The sequence below is a fragment of the Doryrhamphus excisus genome, linkage group LG3 (genome assembly GCF_037039965.1).
Source record: "Doryrhamphus excisus strain RoL-2023G ecotype Guam linkage group LG3, RoL_Dexc_Guam_v1.1, whole genome shotgun sequence".
NCBI lineage: Eukaryota > Metazoa > Chordata > Actinopteri > Syngnathiformes > Syngnathidae > Doryrhamphus > Doryrhamphus excisus.
In genome coordinates this window covers 22,689,192-22,712,019 of record NC_136359.1, presented here as the reverse complement: position 1 = coordinate 22,712,019, position 22,828 = coordinate 22,689,192, and the positions used below count along the sequence as shown (strand labels likewise).

The window sequence follows — 22,828 nt, the reverse complement described above, 5'->3', positions numbered from 1 at the left end:
AAGGAATATTCCATCCCTGTTCAATTCTTTCCGTTTGAGCAAATAAACCAAATGCAATTGGAATATTTGGGTCCATGTATACTATTGACATAATGATTGACATAATATTTGCAAATGATGATTAATAAATGTTAATTATAAAAAGTGATATTGCATAATTCCTCACGGCACACCTGACGGTTTCTCAAGGTACACTAATGTGCCGCGGCACAGTGGTTGAAAATCACTGCCCTACACTTGCCATCAAACATCCAATTCCTGAGGTTGTATAACCTTTAGTGTCTCCAAATGCTGAACAGTTAACAGCCATATCAGATGGAAGCAGGCAGTCAGTGCCTTATTTACAGTATTTTCCGGACTGCAAGTCAGACTTTTCTGCATAGGTTGGCTGTCCCTGCGACTTATAAATACACACACATACAGATATCTCCAACTCCTTAACAATTTAATATTTAAAAACCAGTAGACGTTAGCTTTGTTAGCTTATAAAGACAACCGAGAACGACAGAACACAAAGATATCTGATCAAGCTCCACGTGCAATATTAAGGCTCTAAGTTTTAAGTATTAAGTATTTCTATAATGCCTCATATTAACTCACTGGCAAGATCTCATAGTGTATAGACTGCAAACTGTATTTGTATATAACTGGGTAAAATTGTTAATTTGTTAATACTTGGGTTGTTTACATTATTAAATTTTTATATTGTGTATTTTGTACTGCTTTACTGATTCTGTACTCTTGCTGCTGTGCAATGCAAATTTCCCCACTGAGGGACGAATAAAAGCATAACTTATCTTATCTTAAATGCCCCACCAAAAGAAAAAAATCATATTCTGCAGACTACAAGCTGCAAGTTGTGAAATTTGCAGCTGAAATCGGTAATCGAGCAGCAGAGAGAAAGTTTGGAGGAAGTGAGAAACTTGTTACGGACTGGCGTAAAGTGGAGGCTAATCTTAGTTAGTGTACTTAAAACTGTTATGTTACAAAAACACTGCACATGTAGCTGAATAAGCATTGTGTAATAAGCGCCTATTGTCTATTCTTTTGTTAATTCTTTTATTAATGTTAAAACTTGCCTTCCAAGATGACGTAATGTCGGTTTTGGTGAAGTAGTTTGTGAAGTAAATTACCTGCAAAAAATGCTAATTATGCATTATACTCCGGAGTGACTTATAGTCCAGAAAATACGGTAAATATTTCAGATAAAGGTGAAGATATCATTTCTATCAAGAACAATCTTTATTAAAAAAAGTGCTTAAAGAGTTATCGAACACATATGCGCAAAACATCATAAACGCTTGCTTTAGCTTGGTGGTAATTTGCATAAACAGTAGCGATGTTGTGATCAGGATCTGCTGATGGCGATAATCCATGAGTGAAATCAGCTTTTACCGATAACAGATCATACATGCACTGTAAAAAACTACTGTTTTTCTGTGAGTGCTACTTTTACAAAATGAACCTGCCCAAGAGCTACTCATTTGTAACATTTATTTCCATAGCTTATTTCAAACTAAACAAAGCCTTAATATGGTTGTTTTACCAGAACACGAACAAAATGCTGGTATCCACATCTCACATTTTGTATTTCACAATGCGTTTATTTAAATGTGTTTAATTCTCACATTATTAACTGTAAGCCTGAATGAAAAGCAGGTTGGTCCACCTCTGCTGGGTGCCTCCAGCCACATCCGCTGCCTACTGAAGCACAGATGCTTTGCAAGTACAGCGGCGTTAGGACCTGGACGCTGCCCTGACAAAAGATCCCATCGCGAGCCTCAAACGCATCACAGCTTGCCAAGTATTCGGCCCCAAATGCCGCACAAATGTAAAGGTTTTCAAAATGCCACCCTGATGAGACATTTTTTACACATATTTTGCAGAGTGCAAAACATATACAGTGAAGAAAATAAGTATTTGAACACCCTGCTATTTTGCTATTTCTCCCACTTAGAAATCATGGAGGGGTCTGAAATTTTCATCGTAGGTGCATGTCCACTGTGAGAGAGATAAACTAAAAAGAAAAATCCAGAAATCACAATGCATGATTTTTTAACAATTTATTTGTGTGATACAGCTGCAAATAAGTATTTGAACACCTGAGAAAATGAATGTTAATATTTGGTACAGTAGCCTTTGTTTGCTATTACAGAGGTCAAACGTTTCCTGTAGTTTTTCACCAGGTTTGCACACACTGCAGGAGGGATCTTGGCCCACTCCTCCACACAGATCTTCTCTAGATCAGTCAGGTTTCTGGGCTGTCGCTGAGAAACACGGAGTTTGAGCTCCCTCCAAAGATTTTCGATTGGGTTCAGGTCTGGAGACTGGCTGGGCCATGCTAGAACCTTGATATGCTTCTTACGGAGCCACTCCTTGGTTTTCCTGGCTGTGTGCTTCGGGTCGTTGTCGTGTTGGAAGACCCAGCCACGACCCATCTTCAATGCTCTGACAGAGGGAAGGAGGTTGTTCCCCAAAATCTCACAATACACGGCCCCAGTCATCCTCTCTTTAATGCAGTGCACTCGTCCTGTCCCATGTGCAGAAAAACACCCCCAAAGCATGATGCTACCACCCCCATGCTTCACAGTAGGGATGGTGTTCTTCGGATTGTACTCTTCATTCTTCTTCCTCCAAACACGCTTATTGGAATTATGACCAAAAAGTTCTATTTTGGTCTCATCTGACCATAAAACTTTCTCCCATGACTCCTCTGTATCATCCAAATGGTCATATGCAAACTTAAGACGGGCCTTGACATGTGCTGGTTTAAGCAGGGGAACCTTTCGTGCCATGCATGATTTCACATCATGACGTCTTAGTGTATTACCTACAGTAACCTTGGAAACGGTGGTCCCAGCTCTTTTCAGGTCATTGACCAAGTCCTGTCGTGTAGTTCTGGGCTGATTCCTCACCTTTCTTAGAATCATTGAGACCCCACGAGGTGATATCTTGCATGGGGCTCCACTCCGATTGAGATTGACCGTCATGTTTAGCTTCTTCCATTTTCTAATGATAGCTCCAACAGTGGACCTTTTTTCACCAAGCTGCTTGGTAATTGCTCCGTAGCCCTTTCCAGCCTTGTGGAGGTGTACAATTTTGTCTCTGGTGTCTTTGGACAGCTCTTTGGTCTTCGCCATGTTACAAGTTAAAGTCTTACTGATTGTATGGGGTGGACAGGTGTCTTTATGCAGCTAACGACCTCAAACAGGTGCATCTGATTCAGGATGATACATGGAGTGCAGGTGGACTTCTAATGGGCAGACTAACAGGTCTTTCAGGGTCAGAATTCTAGATGATACACAGGTGTTCAAATACTTATTTGCAGCTGTATCACACAAATAAATTGTTAAAAAATCATGCATTGTGATTTCTGGATTTTTCTTTTTAGTTTATCTCTCTCACAGTGGACATGCACCTACGATGAAAATTTCAGACCCCTCCATGATTTCTAAGTGGGAGAAATAGCAAAATAGCAGGGTGTTCAAATACTTATTTTCTTCACTGTATCACTCTCACAACGACAGGAAGTTTCACACATGGCAGACATGGTTGTTGTGGGGGGATCTGCGTTTTAAAGCAAGTATCGGCTGGTATCAATACCGTCCTTTTTCACTTATATCGTTATCAATCCGTGGCAGATCGATCGGAGCATCCCTAATATCCGGCATCTCGTTGGGCATCTAGGCACCCTTGTGAGGTGTTCCGGGCATGCCCAGCAGGGAGAAGGCCCCCGGGTGCAGACCTAGGACACGCTGGAGGGATTATATCTCACAGCCGGCCTGGGAACGCCTTAGTGTCCTCACAGTGGAGCTGGAGGAGGTGGCCGGGGACTGCGGAAGTCAGGGATTCCCTACTGAGACTGCTGCCCCCCCCATGACCCGGACCCAAGTAAGTAGGGCTGAACAATATGGACCTGAATATGAAGTACAAATAAAGCAAAATTAAACACTAAAAAAGCAGCGGAAAATAAACAGCTACCTTAACTAGCTTGCACTCGGGCGGCGCCATATTGTAACATGAGACCTCCGCATCAAATCCTGTCTATACCAGTATGAACGATATGCTTGGTTTTAGATATTTAAAAAAAATATATATATCTATCATGTGTACACATCTCCACCTGTCCTTTCACTGCGTCAATATTTGCTTTTAGGGCAGATGAGAGATGGCAGAAAAGAGAAAGCTCATATGGTATGTGGATGGTGTTTGCCAGTCGGCATGCTGGAAGCTATGCAACAATGCGGACCATTCCGCTGACTCATATTGTGCACGTAATTTCAGACACTATGCAGCATTTGTTAAAAAACTTGTTACACTGGAACATATGCAAATGTAAAGCTTGAGGTCATGAAAATAAGTCTTGTAAAGCGATCCAATAAAGCATTTAAAACTAGAGTTGGGCAATAGTTTTTTTACATCCCAATATAACGGTATAAATTCTTCCAGTGATGACCTATGATGAAAATGACCTATACCGGTATAAATGTAAACAAGCCAAGTTGATGACTGGGTGCCACAGTGGATCTAAAATGAATGAAATGCTGTCTTCGTGAGAAGTATGTGTGTGGAAGTATTTACTGTAGGTGTAAGACAGGGGGAAATTAAGAAGTAATTTCCTTTTTCTCTGGAGTTCAACATCATGTAGGTCCCTTGCAAATAGAGGAATTAATGAAGCTGTGGTGATCTCTGCTGAAGACCAAAAAATGCCATGACTGCTTAACGGATGCGGGAAGCTGATGCTGATGCTGGTGACAATACATGAGTGTCACGCGTACTACGTCCTGCACTATATGTAAACAGTACTTGACCTATGTTCAAATAAGTCATGTGCAAAATAAGTCAGTGAGCAAACTAGTCTTCACATGCAATGTAAATGACACGCAGCAATGAATTGCGGGACAATGCATAATTAGTACGTTAGTAGTATATTTCTTTTTCAGGACATTCCAAATGGTTCTGGCTACAACCAATATTTATGCAATGGTGATGATTGATTTTTTATATTCTCTCGGATTCAAAGTTGCTTGTTTTTCTGTGGCCAATTGATCGGAACACTCCTAAATCGTATCCCAAATAGATGAAGGCAACCTTGTTAGACGTCCATCTCTTGTAGGGCTGGGCGATGTATCAATATTTTCAAAATATCGATATTTACTTTAAGCACAATATCAAAACTAACCATGTTGTTGACATTGATATTGATAAATTGGCATACATATTGATATTGGCATTGATGTTGATATCGATATAGACTGGATTTGTTCAGTATCTCCCTCATGTCTGCTTTCTGTGCGGGTTATCGTGTATAGTTGTTCTAAGAGTCCACAACTCGATACAACGAGCTGAAAATTTTGCATAATAGGTCCCCTTTAATAAAACAACTTGACGTGCATATTTGGCTTTGATTTTGTCTCTACTCACTTTGTGAAAAAAAAATATCTGTATATCGTATATCGAGATCTTGACACACAAAGGTGCAAACCTTGTGTTTTTTGTTTATGTATGCAAGTGGCTGCAGCCAGCAGGTCCTGGCAGGGAGGAGACGGGGGCAAGAAGTTGATTTATTGGGTTCATTTCCTTCAGACTCCGGCTGCTTCCAACACCCTCTACTAACCGAGCCAATCCAGTACAGTGACTGTGTGAGAGACAAAAGACGGAGAGCGGGACTAAGGAAAGGAGGTCAACAATTAAATGGGGGGCTGCAAGGAATGAACGGTGAGGAGAGATGTGTAATGTGCAATCTTTAATGTGAATCTGAGCCGTTTAACAATGACAAACAGAGGGATAGAATACTTGAGGGAGGGGACAAGCGGACAACAAAGAAATGGGAAGAATGAGAAAAGCAAGATAATTGCAGTTCTCTGCAAATAAACACTTAAATCCTTCCTGACGTGTACCTGTGTCACTGCCAAGTGGGCCAACTGTGGTAGTTGTTTACCCCATAGGTAAAACATAAACATAGGTAAACATAAACTGAGCCGGCGCCAACTTCCTCATCTTGGATAGAGACACACACATTGAAGCATGGGTTGCGTTATGGGTTGCCACTGCAAATTAATCCTCAACAGAAACAAATAAACGAACCTAAAAAATGACAGTGATTTTGCAGCACTGAAACACAATCATCAAATTTCTCCTATGAACATTAGCCACGTTTACCTGGACCTAAATATTCCAATTCCATTCGGGTTATTTGCTCAAACGGAAAGAACGCAACCTTTGTATACACCTCATTCCGAAAGAAAAGTGTCAATCCGAATGAATATATAATCGGATTCACAGGGGTGGAATATTCCTTTCCCCAATCCGATTGAGGTATCTTGTACCCGCTCAAACGGAAAGTTGTCAGACTGCGTTCTTCTTCTTCTTCTGTTGTTTATTGGCGGTTGGCAAGCAGCTTTCATGTGCATTAGCGCCATCTGTGGAACAGAATCTAAACCTTTCTATACGCCATTCACAAGTCCACTTTTATTCAAAAAGAAAATACATATCTATATAAAACATGTGCCGAGCTTAATTATAAAATATTAGCAAGATTGAACTTTATCTTTTCCTGTTCCCGGGTGCGTTCTTTCAGCGAATGCTGAGATATGACGTAACACGCAGCTCCAGACGTTCTTCCATTTAAAAAAAAAAATGGAGGCGAGCAATCAGCACTGGACTGCTAAGGAAAGTTTATTTTTGATTCAAACTAAATTTCAAGACCGGACGAAGGAAAAACTGGCAATACGGAGTTATTCCAACAAGTGAAAGAAAAAGTCCAGGAAGTCGGTATCACGTGATGTTGGTGTTTACGATTTACTGCACATGCCCCATTGACTATTCTGGTTGATTATAGCGGCGCATGTAGACACGCCATTGGAATATTCCTTTCCATGTATACCATTGCTTTCGGAAATGTCATTCGGAAAGACAAAAAAACTCATGTAAACGTGGCTAGTGTTTGCTCTCCGGTTCATTATTTCATATATCAGAGCACTTCACTGGAAATTTCTAAATTTCTGTTCTTTTTTCCCGCTACTGCAACAATATTTTGTGATAAAATGTTACTCCAAACCAAAATGGCAGAGCTCCAACTGTTATCAGTTAGTGATATCAACTGGGAGGACTTGAAATGCCACTTGCTGAGTGTGTGACACTTAAACACACAGGCGGTCAGGTTTAACCAGCCATATACCAAACCTTTAAGTGTCACCTTAAAGCACTTTTATATGCCCACAAATAGGCTTCCTTTCAAACTATACTGTCTGTATGTGCAGAGAATATAAAATCTTGCTTTATTTATATAATCCAGTGAAAGGACAGCAGGTACAGTGATGTGCAGAAATAACAGAAAGCAAAACAAAGTACAAGAAGAAAGGCAAACAGTGTTAGCGTCCTTGCCATGTCTTAAGTCAAGGATCTCATTAAAATGGAAACCCAATCCAAGCAACTCTCCCAACATACACCTCTCAGGGCTGCCTACAACCTGAACACCAGCTCACTGATCACTCCTTCCACAAGAGACATACACACTAATATCAAAATATGCTGATAATTCATCAGATAAAATAGTACTGACGCATTATGTTAACATGGCATGCCATACTACCTTACACATCGCAGTCGTAGTAAGCAGTGATATTTATAATTTGTGCACCACAATGGAACATTATTGAATAGACACATTTGTGTACTAGTAAAGTGTTTTTAATCCAGAAAAAAATGCTCAATGGTCAAAACAATAATTTGTGAAGTAAAGGTGAGAAAAATACACAGAGAAATGGAAGCGCTAGATTTTGTAGCTTGTGCAAAAATCAGCACTTGGTATTGGATCTAATCGCTGGTGTTTCATTGTGACCACTTCAAATTGCCACAGCAATGTGATTCACTCACCTGATGCCATCATTTGATTTGCTGCTAGTAAAATACTTGTTTAGGAGGCACCGTTTCATCACTTTTTGCTGTTTTCCTTCAGAAGTTGTTGAAGAATTAGACCATGTTCGCAGGGACGCCATGATAGATGTTTTCCTAGTCAAACCATCGCTGATTGGTTCATCGCGAACAAGAATGGGTGTGGGTAAAACACGGACTGCGGTCTAAATAAACGATTCTGATTGGTCCAATTTCAAGATTTGCAAGGATTGGTTTGTAAATTACCACCGGAATTACGCAGTCCGTGTTTTTTACCAACACCCAACAAGAACCGGTTTAAAAAAAAAAAAACTCTTTGCAGTATGGCATGCCAAAGTGTACTTGCCCGACGGGAATATCACTGATTGGATTTACTTGGCTGAATTTTGTTTTAACTTGCCCCGGGCCATCGGTACATCGTAATTGTCGAGCCCTGAAAGTCACTGTACGTTTTGTGGTTTACTTTTTACAATTTTGTGAAAAGTATGTTCTTTAAAAAAATAATAATAATTGAGGTACGACCAGCGTCAAATATTTGCCTTCATCATTAGTTAAAGGTTTCCCATGCACTCGTTTACAGCAGTGCTTGTCAAATAGTAGGGCGATGCCCCCTTGGCGATGCCCCCCTTGGTGGACACTAAACTATCAGGATTTCACTGATTTACAGTATGTGTCAATTAATTTTGGACCAACACCAAAAAATTTGGCACTGTTGGTTTTTAGATTTGGCGCTATTTGCTCGTACAGTAAACCTCGGCTATATCGGAAATTCGCTCACAACGGACAGATAAAAAAGAACCGATTTTTCTGTAATGCATTTCCAATAAAAATTCATTGCTTATATCGGATTCTTTATAACAGATTTCGCCTATTTCAGACAAAATCTCCAGTCCCGTTCCAATGCATTTCCATTAAATTTCCCTCGCATATATCGGATGGCCGCATCGTGGCGCTCCGATTCGCCGAATCGTGACAGGCCGCTATACGACGTCATTTGCAGCGTTGCCTGCGCGATTTATATTCACGTTTGTTATTCAGATTTAGGACAAATATAAAAGTGAGTGACGTCAATAATACTAGCACAGCAGTGAATGAGATCTTAACCTCACTATTGGAAATAACGTAGGCCTGACAGGCGTGACAGGGCCTAGCTTAATTAACAATTTGTTATGCTCAGAGTCCAATAAAGTTAAATTCTCATTACCTTACGTCTCTTTTCATTGCCCAGTCCAGGTACATTGGAAACATAGTCAAGGAAGTGCCTTTTTATAATGGATAAAATCCGATTTAAAACTGACATTTTCCGGTATATGCATATAACGGATTTCGCTTATATCGGACAAAACCAGTGGGAACAATTGAATCCGATATATCCGAGGTTTACTGTATTATAATGTTCTATCTGAATGGCACGTCTATACAACTGCAGACCTGTGGTAAACAGAGCATGAATGTTTTATTATTATTATGTCTTAATTAACAGCAGTTACCCGATTTCTACACTTGTACAAGACTTTGAACAATGGTACTCAAGGAAAGTTAATAAAAGTATGAGAGTGAATGTATGGATTGGATCATTTCCAAATCCAAATGATGGACCTCCGAGTTCCCACTGAAAAGCCACCTAAATGCAGACTGCATCAGTTGGCAAGTCAAAAGCCAACGTTGCCCTTATAGCTTGGAAGTTTAAACCAGAAAGTCAACACGAGAGAGACCCTGTCACGCCAATGTGACCTCCATTCCTTCAAAAATCGAGGCAAACCTGAGCCACAGAGCTAAATAACAGCATCAAATGGAGCGGGCTGGCTGCTCTCCAGCAACACTTCCACAGCTGCTCAACACATTGCCTCCATTTGTGGACTGGTGAGGTTATCTATATGCAAGGCTTCGCAGAGCCGCATTTCCCATGCCAAATGCCATTTGTGTCACAGTCACTGTAGAACTCAAGGTAACTGCTCCCTCTGGGCATAAGACTGTACTGCTAATGTTGGTTCTATAGACTTCTAGCCAGCTGCCTCTCATTCTGGTTGTTCTGCAGTCAATGAGGTCTGACAGGATTGCCAAAGCACCACAGTATAATTACACTTTGCTAGCTTCCAGTTTCTTTAAACTATTTTGTTTCTGGGTTCTTTACTTCTGTGATGGGAATGATCAAAAAGTTTCGAATGGACTACAAAAAAAAGCAATATGGGGCTTACAACTTGAGTATAGTCAGTTTCCTCACCAACCAGAAAAACGCAATTCCTATAATTAGGGATGTTCCAATCCAGATCATATGGCTCTCGACCACATCTGATTTCCATTGTCTTGCCAATGTGATACCAATCCTTGACTACTTTATTACATAATAGTCGTGTCACAAGATCTTGCAACAAGTTTTCATTCATAAAAACTTGTTTTGTGGGCACCAAGTCTGGGAGCCATGTTCATGTGTGTCTATTTTCCTAATTTCCCACCACGAAACTTCGAAGAGAGTTCACCCTGTCCATTGGTTTTGTTCCATACAACAACGGCATGAATTGAGTGAACCCTTTTGTGAATCAGAGTCTCTGCCTCCGTCGGTGGAGGCACACAAGTACAGTACAGTGTCATGTACTAGAAATTAAATTACTACATTGCAATATCTTGTCATATGTTTTATATTTTTTCATTGTAGCTTTCTTAAAACTAGTGTCAGAATCTTGTTTCGTCTCATAGACCCAATCTCCTGTATTGCCTTGTCTTGTGAACTGAATGTATTGTGACACCCGCATTACACAACATGACCGACAATATTTGTTTGTCTTTCTACACCACTTTTCCTGCTACCTTCTCAGTAACATCTCCACATTGATGTCAACCAACAATGGCGACAATAGCACGGCCGTACCAACGACACTAATGAGGCAAACAATGCCCAACGTATGACAACATAGCACACACCAATGGTTTCAACATGCCAAAGCCCAGTTTGGTTGTTTTTTTTTTAACAGAATTTTGCTTGTGTCAATGTACTGCTAGTACAATTATGTAGTATTTGCGTTTTCAGGCTCCAAAACGTTTACCGTCATGTAAAGAAATTACCGTTTTTTAACCTAAATTTTCAGTCAATTGAGCTTGTATGAACAACCCCTAAACTAGGGAAGTGGGGGTGGAAACAATTTTGCAGTCTTTCCCGAGTTTCTCCCGGGAAACATGAAGCTAATCCGATGTAAATGTAACAGAATATACTTGAGGGAGGTAGTTTTCTTGGCACCCAAGTAAGCCATCATCCCAACATTCCTGTGTTGTGAATCCAACCCCGCTAATGGTTCCAATCCACACAGAAAACACACCAACTACTCTCCTGTGACCACTTCCATTGTGAAGTGGAATGTACGGGGAAGAGAGAAAAAGACAAAGCGGCGGGAAGCATCCGAGTCATATAATCAATGCCTAGAGGGTGTTTTGCATTCATTCTCTCACATGACCAAACATGATGACTTAACCTTGAGCAAGCAGGTATAATGTCTCTATGCTATTAGAAACACAGGTGGGGGTCGATCCAATACTGGCAAGTGGAATCGATTATGCAGGATAAATACATCAATTAAGAGTTTATAACCGGCGATGTCTCGTGTAGCGTTTGTTTCAGCACCACCAACAAAAAATAACCAATAGCTGCAGAGGGCACGCGACGCACGAATATGTCAAATGGTCAGTGGCGTATGTGGAAGGGAAGTCACCGTATGTGTGTGTGCAAGTGGCTTTTTTCACACGTCCTCACCGTGACACTGCACGTCGGCATCAAGAACTCTGGTTCACCCCACTCCAGCTGTTGGGGAGAGGGCAATCGCAGGGCAGGGAGATTGCTCTTGCCTATTATGACGTGATGCACATCACACCCACACACACAACTATGTAATCACACAGCTCCGCGCACAAAGACTCCACGTCAAGCCCATCCTACCTAATGACAAACGCTTCATACAGCTAACGGGTGCTCAGGGAGGCAATGAGGTTTGGAGTCTATATATCCATGACCCCTGGTTGACTTCGATCCCCCTTCAACTCCCCCTTTTGTGACCTGGCAATGGCACCCTATTAGGATGAGAGGCGGGGGGAGACGGAGACAGAAATAGGGTATGGGATCCCGTCTGAATGGTGCACTCTGACACAAACATAACAGAATTGAGTACACAAATAAGGTCAGAGCTGGTGCTTCGAAATTTGTTGTGAATTTTTTTTTTCCTCGCCGGACTTTCGCAGCCTCACTTCTCTTCCTCTTCTCCTTGAGAAATCATAATTTTAGGCAACCATGCAAGGAAATATTTTTTGCACCGGGGAATGACTGCAGAGGGTGATCACGCCTCTGTCTACTACACACTGCAGGCATCCAATGCCAGCAAAATTGCACATCACATCCATTCACTCAATTATTATTACAGCTTCATAAGAAGACCAACCCAAAGAATCAGCTACAATGGTCAATTGTCCTGATTTATTTAAAAAATAATAACTCAGACAGTATTACCGTTATTAAATGGTACTTATTGTAGCAGCAACCGGAGTGAGAGAACGCAAGGTTGATCTCTGGTCGTCTTAAAAAGGTGCACCATTTGCAGCTAAGCGGGTCATCGTGTTATACAGACCCCATATAACTGCAGCCTGCTCTCTAGGCTAATCCTTTTTAGCACGTGCGTGCAGCGCTTTCCAGGAGCCCGGGCGCTTGCAAAGGCATGTACACACCCCACAACGGGCACAGATAAAAGACATGAGCCAGTCAAAACAGTAAGCAGGGGCCAGCCCAAAATACCCAAGATCCACTGTATTAACTGGTTAAAAGATATTACAACGCAAAGTACATAAGTCAAAATTCTGAGTGGCTTTCTTGATATAGCGAAAGATTTCTTGACATATATCAGAACGTGCCCATGTACACGCCCATGGCCTTAAGAAGCAGAGGATAGCGACCGGCTGCTCTTTCAGTCTCTCTGATCAGGTTACAAAAGTGGGTGTGTTCCCGCTCTCCTCTGTCGCCTGCATGTCTGCCTCTCCCGCGCTCTCCGGCTCATTCTATTGCTTTCTTCTCACTGGATGCCTCTGCCTCTCTCTCTCTCTCTCTCCCTCTTTCAGTGGTTTGTGGCTTGCATCATCCAGCCTGATATGGCACCACTATAGACTACTGCACTGTGCTTTTTGCTTGACTGTTTTCCTCCTCTCCTTCTCCGGCCATGTGCAGAATAAGAATCGGGGTCACAGACGACCACGCTGGCTGGTAGCCATGTGACTTCCTCCCCCTGCCCCCTGACCTCTGCTAAAAACTGACCCACCCGATATCTAACAAAGCAGCAGCACACTTTGCTTTTGCACAGATCACAAAAACAAAACAGACATGATGTTGAATAAAGTGATATTCATAGTTCAACTGCGGCAAAATAACACTGTATGCACCATAACTACAAATGTATAAATTGTACAACAGTGCAGATGTGCTACAAAAAATAAATGTACAATGAATACAATGAAAACAAATATTTTCAACATTACCTTGTCTTTCTCATGGGCCAGCAGGCGGACAGGTGGCAGTGATTCCAGGGACAACACCCCGGTGCCGTCGTCCTGGGAGCTGCTGCGGCTGATGAGTTGAAAAAGTGGACCCTGCTTTGCCACACGTCCATGGGCCACAGCTCTTTTGAGGGCTACCCTGAGCTGCTGGTGGAAGAGGCCCGGCCCCATGGAGCCGCTGCCCGACAGGTAGGCTGCCACATCAGCCTGGCACTTGAGAAAGCGCTCAATGTTTTTCAAGCTGGAGCCACCTGGCTCATGGAGGCCCTCCAGTGCCCGCTTGATCAATTTGTTCCAGTCAAGTCCAGGTCTCTTCCCTAAATGGGTTTGAAAGCTACCACCAGTGTTGCTGCTGCCTCCACCACCACCGCCGCCGCCACCGCCGCCGCCACCAGCTCCACTACTGCTGCTGCTGCTGCTACTGCCGCCGCCGCCAGCGCCACCACCTCCTCCTGCAGAGCTGCCACTTTTGGGTTTGGGAAGCGCCAAGCGCCCAGGGTTGTCAGGATCCTTATAAGAGTTGAGGCCTTTGTTGGTGACCTTAAGGATGGTTCCATCTTTTACGCTAAGTTCTAACTGTTCCAGAATCGTCTTGCGGTCCAGACCATGGGACATGGAGACGGCATTGCAAATACGCTCTTCAGATGGTCGCTGCTTCTGCTTCTTCACCTTCTTGATAGCCTCTAGGATCCACTGGGTGTACATGGGGTTGGCCAGTTTAACCATGGCTACAGTCCGTCTGGGCGCGGTGGCCCTGAGGCCTTACCGCTATTACCAAACCAAACAAAGTAAAGAACCGGACAAAGAAAGACACCTGGCCTGCGCCGAAGCGCCAGGTGTCTCTGCTTTCTAGTTCTTCTTTTTTTCTCCTCCACTTACTATCCCTTGTCTTGAGGCCGCACAGCGACTCCCACTGAAGTAGAATATGAACAACACGGTGTTGAGCAGCTGACCATAGCACAACCCCCTCCCACCCAAACCTAATTCGCCATCCAGTGAAATTAGGTCCACCCACTCTGGTCACAGAAATGTGACTAGTGTAAATATGACCAGTTTTGGCAAAAAAAAAAAAAAACTGAAAACAAGAAAAGGGGAAAAAAAATTAAAATAGACAACAAACCATTTACGTAAACAAATTCTCAATATGAGTTGCAAACAATGTCCATGTTCTCCAAGACGTGCGTCGTGTGCGTTTGTGATGTGGTCGAGTTCTACAAAATGTTTCGCTGTCTTCTTCAACTCCAGCAGTCTGGGCTTCTCAACACCAGGACGGAGTAAGCAGGGCTGATCACCCTCATGCCTATTGCACTTCAGCAGCAGACGCACCCTGCGTGAAAGGACAAAAAAGGCATAATTAAGAAAAACATATGAATATAAAATGTGCATCTGTTCAGGTAACATACAAGACAAACCAGGGAAAGAATACAATGTAAACAAACCGCTCTAACATGCAGGACGCACACCATAACATCCAAATATTATTAGACTGAAAAACTAAGTAGCTTACAGTGCCCCGTTTTGGTAATGTAGTGGCACTGAAACAAGGCAAAAATGACATATAGTAACTCATGCACCCATTTACTCATTGCTGTCCACACCAGCAACACGCTTCCTTTTAATAATTAAAATAATAATAATAATACATTTGCTAATGTTATAACATTTCCACAAAAGTTATTTTGCTCCAACTTTGCAGACTGTATGCACCTTGGTACTGTAAAATCGTATTATTTTTGCACATATTACTTGTATTTACAACTCAGTTATAAATGTATTTATATAACTGAAATATTTGAATTACTACACTTACTACAATGCATGAAAATAAACCAGCATTGTTTTTGGACAAAATGTGTTTCCCCTTGAAGCACTGTTTAAGCGCCAGTATGGGACAATATGTAAACACTGCCTAACAATAAAGAGGTGTATAATCAAACTACTTGCTTGCATTTATGACTATATGACAACACTAAGATAATAAATTCCAAATCATGTTTCAATACACTTGTTGGTCTTTATTATAGTTATTCACATCGAAAAACCACAACAACGTGTTGTTACACCAAGAACACAATAATAAGCAATAACTAGGGCATATACAAGTTATGACAGGTTATAGGTGTGGAAAAATGAAAACTGTAGTTACAAAAACAACACTGGCACATTTAAGTTACGTCCCAGTCTGTTTTGTTGGCTAACGTAAACACCATGCAGTCAAAACACACAGTTAGCCAACATTAGCCGAGAGATGCTACGTTAGAATCAAGTAAAGTCAACGAAGTAAAAAAAAAATACAGTAAAGATTCATTTTCTTTATTCTCGTTGGCACAAAACAACAACTTCCCGCTAAATATTGTGGTTTAGCCAGCTAACGTAACCAGCTAGCAAAAATGTGCTAACATTACGGTCGTCTTACTAACATTACCTCACGAAACGTAAACAGCGAGAAACATACGGCTAACTAGAACCGCTAAGTATAAAATACATGCTCTGCATTTCCGCTCCAGACAAGTCAAAGTCAAATAATCGCATCGCGACAACCCCTGACCAATAAATCTCATTTTGAATGTCATTCACATATTAACGTAAGATCGCGGCCTTGTATTTGGCACAATGCAACTTGCTGACGGCCATGTCGGCTAGCGGGCAAGTGCATGGAATTATAAGGTATCATCGTGCACTATTTAACATTCGGGTGGTCGCGGTTCTAAAGCCTCGCCGCGGGGAAGAGGAGCTACCGGCCGCTGCAAGCGAGTCCCAACAAGCGATCCCCCCACTTCGCGTAACGTCCGCCCTCCCACGTAACACTCCAAGCCTGCGGTGCGGAGACGACAAGGCCGCTGGAGCCGAGTGGCTAGGCCTCGGCTCCCCTCTTCGTTCCTCCCCCCCACCCCCCCACCTTCCTCCGCGCTCACCAGCCCCCAGTACCCCGCTCTCCCTTCTTCGAGGTCCCCCCGAAAAACTGCTCCGATTGTGGCTTGCGAGGGAAGCTCAGACAAGAGCTGTCCGTTTAAAATAAATCACAACCCCCCCACGCCCAGCTTTGGCTGTTACTCACCGGAATTCCGTGTCGATCCACCGGGGGAAGGGTACCGAAACCGTGCAGAAAGGAGACAACAACAAGCCTTAAAATGCAGCCAGAGACCAGAGGCTCTGGAGCCGCCGCCATCTTTGAGTGAAACGGAGCACGGCGTGGGGGAGGGGGTACCACTAAACAGCCAAGCAGGGCCAAGGGACCGTCTGCATGGTGCGAGGCGAAGATCCAGGGAAAGAAACACTATAAGCGGTGGGGGCGGTGGCGCGCTGTTGCTATGAGAGGGCCACGGATATTGCCTGGGCACGTAAAAATGGAAGAAAGGGACAGATGGTGGTGGTGTTGGAGGAGGGAAAAAAAAATAAAAAAGGAGTTGAGGTAATCTCACAGTCTCCACAGGAGATAGGTCCAAGGGAACGTCTGCATTTTTCTTAGCAGCTGCAGGGAAAGAGAAAAAAAAAATCAAAGCCAATGAGCGCGCGTTAACGTTAGAGGGTATTTAAAGATCAAACAAAAGACCCCTTCTCTCTCGCTACACTTACTGTATTGTGTTTTTAACAGCTCTGTGTTTTTAAGATGAAGATTGACGCGTGCATTCACTCCACCAATGCTGGAAATGTTTGCAGCTATCTTAGAGTGTTGCACTACATGATTAAGCATGTCATCATCCTTCTCTGCAGAGTAGACCATTTCCACATGTCATGTATTGGTTCTCCAACTGTGAAGCACAATATTATCTCTCCACTCAAGAAAAGAAATGTCTTCATGGTCTAATTCATGAAACGAAAAAACAGTGATAGCCAGAGCAGCATTGCATAAATCCACATTTAGGTGCACATGTTGGACACTAAACACATCGATTCATTCATTTTCTACCGCTTTTACTCACGAGGGTCGCGGGGGTGCTGGAGCCTATCCCAGCTGTCTTCGGGCGAGATGCGGGGTACACCCTGGACTGGTCGCCAGCCAATCACAGGGCACATAAATACATATAGACAAACAACCATTCACACTCACATTCATAAAATAATAATAACAACAATACTATTATAATAATAACAATAATCATTATAACATGGACTAATGTTGCAACAACAAGCTAAAACTCAAATCAATTTCTGTTCATCAAGCGTTTAGATTTCGCACTTGATGCCCTGAATGCACCATACTTGCTGTGAGTCAAACGTGAAAACTTACATGTAATTTGTACACCAGGGGTCTCAAACTCAATTTACCTGGGGGCCACTGGAGCTAGGGTCTGGGCGAGGCTGGGCCGCATCAGGTTTCCCCCCCCCAAAAAAAACAAAAAAAACGCATTTATTAAAAACTGAAAAATAAATAAACATTGCTTTGGTTCCGATTTTCTACAAGAAAAGCTCTGATAAAACATTCCACTGTTCTCAAATATCTTAATTTTTATTTTTCTACACAAAATAAGGTAAAGAAATAAATAAACAAATCAAGAATAAAGAAAATCAATGAATCAGTAATAAATAAATATAATAATAATAATAAAACGGCAAATAATAAAAACTTAAGAAACCACATATAGTTGGTGGGTAGACAAATTATTTTTTTCAGATTAAAATGAACAAAGCATTATTAGAGCCCTGTAGACATGACAAAACACGACTATAGTCACATTTATACTCTTTTTATTTACAACATATTGCGCAACTGCAGGGTCTTGAGACACATGCTAACTCGCAAACTAGAGAGCTAGCGACCTAAACGGTAGCCTCCAAGTTATTTCCTTTAAACTTAAATAGCCAAAAACTTACCACTTCCACACGGATAGGGAGGATAACTATTAACAGTTATTTAATCTTTAACATGAACATTAATCAAACGTAATATTTTTTTCTGGGTACATACCATACAGCATCCATATCAAACTTGCGCGGGCCGCACTAACATTAAACGTTCATATCAAGGCGGGGGGCCTCAAACTAGTGTCCTGCGGGCCACATTTGGCCCGCGGGCCGCATGTTTGAGACCCCTGTTCTACACGGAAACTCTGATTCCGTATGTTTATCAATTATATTGAAGTAAAATAAACTTGATTGCATATTTTTCATATCCCTTTAATTTGAAATACCATTGTTATTGTTATCAAAATGCTGAAGAAAGTCGATCCTGCAGCTTCTATTGGAAAAGTGACAACAATCTTCGTCTATTACTTGCTAATGCTGAAAACTCCCCTGGTGGAAATTAAATCATCTTCAGCTATGGAGTAAAAATGTGTGTATGACGGTCCTCAGAGACGTATCGGAGCGTCTCTTCCAGGGAACAATTAGACCTGAGTTTTTCCCATGTTCAAGATGTCTTGTGAGAGTTGACAAAGTGATAATCAAATGAAAATGACTTGGTGACACTTTCATGGCTGTTTGTCTTGCACCTCATCAGGGACGGATAAATCACTTTTTTTTTGATGACAGGGCACTAATTACGCTTAATGCTGGTGTTATCATATGGATAAATAACATGGGGCAGCGACTAGTGTGCCTCCTGAGGACCCGCGTATTGCATTAGTGTGTACAGTGTTGCAACTAACAGATGGGCAATGCTCAGGGGAAGCGTACACCACATCTATTCAGCTATGAATAAATAATGACATATGCAATGATCTACAGTACAAATCATACCCGACTATTACAAACAAAAAATTACAAAAAAACATAAAAAAAAAACCACATTAGGAAAGCAGGAAGTGAACAAATGTAACAGTTACTGATTGTAAAAGTACCAGATGGAGGGGTAGGATTTAATAAGCTTTGCTTCTTCCTACTCCTTTTGGACATGTGGAACTGTGAACTGATTATGGGATGCACTCAATTGAAAAAAAAAAATTAAACTATGTTAGGAAAGCAGGAAGTGAACAAATGTAACAGTTACTGATTGTAAAAGTACCAGATGGAGGGGTAGGATTTAATAAGCTTTGCTTCTTCCTACTCCTTTTGGACATGTGGAACTGTGAACTGATTATGGGATGCACTCAATTGAAAAAAAAATTTAACTATGTTAGGAAAGCAGGAAGTGAACAAATGTAACAGTTACTGATTGTAAAAGTACCAGATGGAGGAGTAGGATTTAATAAGCTTTGCTTCTTCCTACTCCTTTTGGACATGTGGAACTGTGAACTGATTATGGGATGCACTCAATTGAAAAAAAAATTAAACTATGTTAGGAAAGCAGGAAGTGAACAAATGTAACAGTTACTGATTGTAAAAGTACCAGATGGAGGGGTAGGATTTAATAAGCTTTACATCTTCCTACTCCTTTTGGACATGTGGAACTGTGAACTGATTATGGGATGCACTCAATTAAAAATTTTTTTTAACTATGTTAGGAAAGCAGGAAGTGAACAAATGTAACAGTTACTGATTGTAAAAGTACCAGATGGAGGAGTAGGATTTAATAAGCTTTGCTTCTTCCTACTCCTTTTGGACATGTGGAACTGTGAACTGATTATGGGATGCATTCAATTGTAATCTGATGCATGTTCAAATGAAATAAAACCATTACCATTACCAAAAATAGGCAGTTTTTCAGCAGAAATCCAGCCAGCTTGTGGCTCCACAGATATCAAACTACGGTGTGGGCCGAGGGTCAAACAGGAGGCCCGTGTCAAATAAATTACCGCCGTTAATATAAACCTCCATTAATGCATTAACTTTGACAGCTCTAATATTAATATAACCTTGTATGCATGTTTGAAATGAATCAAATCAAACAAATAAACAAACAAACAAACAAACCCGGGACTGCAATCATGGTAGTTTTGTGATATCTTAGCCTTTATAAGCATGACTCTGTTCTGTGATCTTCAGATCTGTCTCTTCAGCAACAAGGGGGTGAAGCACCATCTTCACATGCCGAGGAAGACTTTGTTGGTTGAAAGGGAACAGTTAACACGCTTCAAGTGTTTTGATGCTCAAATGCCATAAGGATGTGAATCAAAAATGTATGCTGTATTATAGAAAATTTTATTATCTGATTTATAATTTAATTTAATTTAATTTAATTTAATTTAATTTAATTTAATTTAATTTAATTTAATTTAATTTAATTTTTGACCCACTTATGTAAGGTTGGGGTAGTAACATAAAAAAAAATTCTTAAAATGTATAAAAGGTACGTTAAAAATGTGAATGGCATGATATCAAAAACATGTTTTTTTCAGAAATACCTGGAATATGAAATGATAAAAAAAAATCATTACAAAGATATTTCAAGAAAACAACCTGAACGGGTCATTTTTGACCCACTTATGGAAGGTTGGGGTAGTAACATAAAAAAAATTCTTAAAATGTATAAAAGGTACGTTAAAAATGTGAATGGCAGGATATCAAAAACATGTTTTTGGAGGAATACCTGGAATATGAAATGATAAAAAAAAATTAATTACAAAGATATTTCAAGAAAACAACCTGACTGGGTCATTTTTGACCCACTTATGGAAGGTTGGGGTAGTAACATAAAAACTAAAATTTCTTAAAATGTATAAAAGTTAAGTTAAAAATGTGAATGGCATGATATCAAAAGCATGTTTTTGGAGGAATACCTGGAATATGAAATGATAAAAAAAATAATTACAAAGATATTTCAAGAAAACAACCTGACCGGGTCATTTTTGACCCACTTATGGAAGGTTGGGGTAGTAACATAAAAACAAAAATTTCTTAAAATATATAAAAGGTAAGTTAAAAATGTGAATGGCATGATATCAAAAACGCATTTTTTGAGGAATACCTGGAATATGAAATGATAAAAAAAAAATTCATTACAAAGATATTTCAAGAAAACAACCTGACCGGGTCATTTTTGACCCACTTATGAATCTAAGGGTTAAATATGATGAAACAAAAAAAAGTGAATATCTGACAGAAATATCGCTCAGTTGTTTTTCCAGCTTAAGCACCGTTCATCAGTCTAACAGCTTCCTCCTCTGTTGTACTTAATGGCATTCAAGTCGCAGCTATTAGTTCATGCTAATGGCCTTGTCAGAGGCCCCCTGTTGGAAACGCACGTCCACTTAAACGACTGTTAACCACAGCGGCGCCATTGATTTGTCAAGCTGAGAAGTTCTCTGCTGAACAAGTGTAATCTGCGGCGCTCTGAAGCACTTCGCCAGTGAAGGAGGTGCCGCTTTGAGGAAGTTGAAGCAGGGAGTTCGGACGTGTCCGCTTAAGTCTGAGCTGAGCGCCAAACGAGGCACACTTCACCTTCCAGCTGTTTCGCTGCTTTTTCGGAGCCCGGGAACATATGCGGCAAGGGAGGTTGGAGGTGTTGCATGGTTGTTCTCCTCAGAGTGGGGGCACACCAGAGCTTGGAAATGTCTGTTGTACTTTTCAGAGTTTTTCAGGAGAGTTTGGGGGACTTGGCAATGAGCCAGAGCCAGCAGGAAGCTTGCTCCTTTCACACAGACAAAAAAAAAAACAAAAAAAAAACGGGGGAAAAAAAGCAGTCATGGACTTTGCTATCAAAGAACAGGAACTCTGAATAATGTGGTCAGCAAGCTTCTGCTACCACATTTAGACTAGTAGTACTGCTTAGAATTTAGACCCAGTTTGCTCGCAGGTACCCAGGTCCCCATTGGGGGTGTGCGGTGAACTGTCTGGGGGGGCAGGGAGTACGTTGAGTGTTACTACAGACATGCCAACATGTACAAAAATATTGAAAAAATATTTAAAATATTTATAAAATATAAAATGAATGAATGCATGAATAAAATATAGGAAAAAACTTCTTCTAACAAGAAAAAAAACACATGCAATTTATCGATACTGCTTTCTGATAATATTATGAGGAAAAACTATGTCACATTTATTGAAATATAAGACCCTGTGGGTCATTTGCTGTGTTTTTTTTTACTGGCCTGTTGCATATTCTAAAAAAAAAAAAAAAAAAAAACAGAAGAAAAAACAACAACAGTATTAAAAAAAGTATAAAGTCAAATACAAAGACAAAAAGTTGGAACCTAATAATAAAAATATGTCATTTTTATGAGAATAACATAATATTATGAGGACAAATAAGATCATTTTTGTAGCATATAGTTTAAATATTAAAGAAACACATACTTTTTCTAAAGTTGTAACATTATGACTTATTAGTTATTCATTGTTAATATTATCAACAAACAAAACAATCAATAAAATTATAATTTTCAGAAAATGAGGTTGCACACAATGTTATGTGAATAAAGTCAAAATATTACGGTAACATTAATTACAAGAAAAAAAACCCTCCAAGAATAAAATTGAAATAGTTTAAAAAAAAAATTAATAAATAGTACAGGAATAAAGTGAAAATATGAAGGAAAAAACGTTGTATTCTAACAAGAAAAAAAACACTTGTAATATCCATGTA

General features: G+C 40.7%; 1 protein-coding gene across 2 annotated transcripts in view; it reads right to left on the bottom strand.

The window, feature by feature from the left end:
• The window catches only part of kat6a (K(lysine) acetyltransferase 6A), a 41,175-nt gene extending 24,353 nt beyond the window's left edge, over positions 1-16,822 (bottom strand). The window contains exons 1-2 of one of the 2 annotated variants that reach the window (XM_058070047.2): positions 16,481-16,822; positions 13,405-14,749 (exon numbers count right to left, since the gene is read on the bottom strand). In XM_058070047.2, coding sequence (XP_057926030.2) covers positions 13,405-14,148 — 744 coding nt within the window. In that variant the 5' untranslated portion in view covers positions 14,149-14,749; positions 16,481-16,822. The remainder of the gene's footprint in view (positions 1-13,404; positions 14,750-16,480) is intronic. The other variant, XM_058070046.2, reaches the window with a different exon arrangement.
• Positions 16,823-22,828: the final 6,006 nt, after the last annotated feature.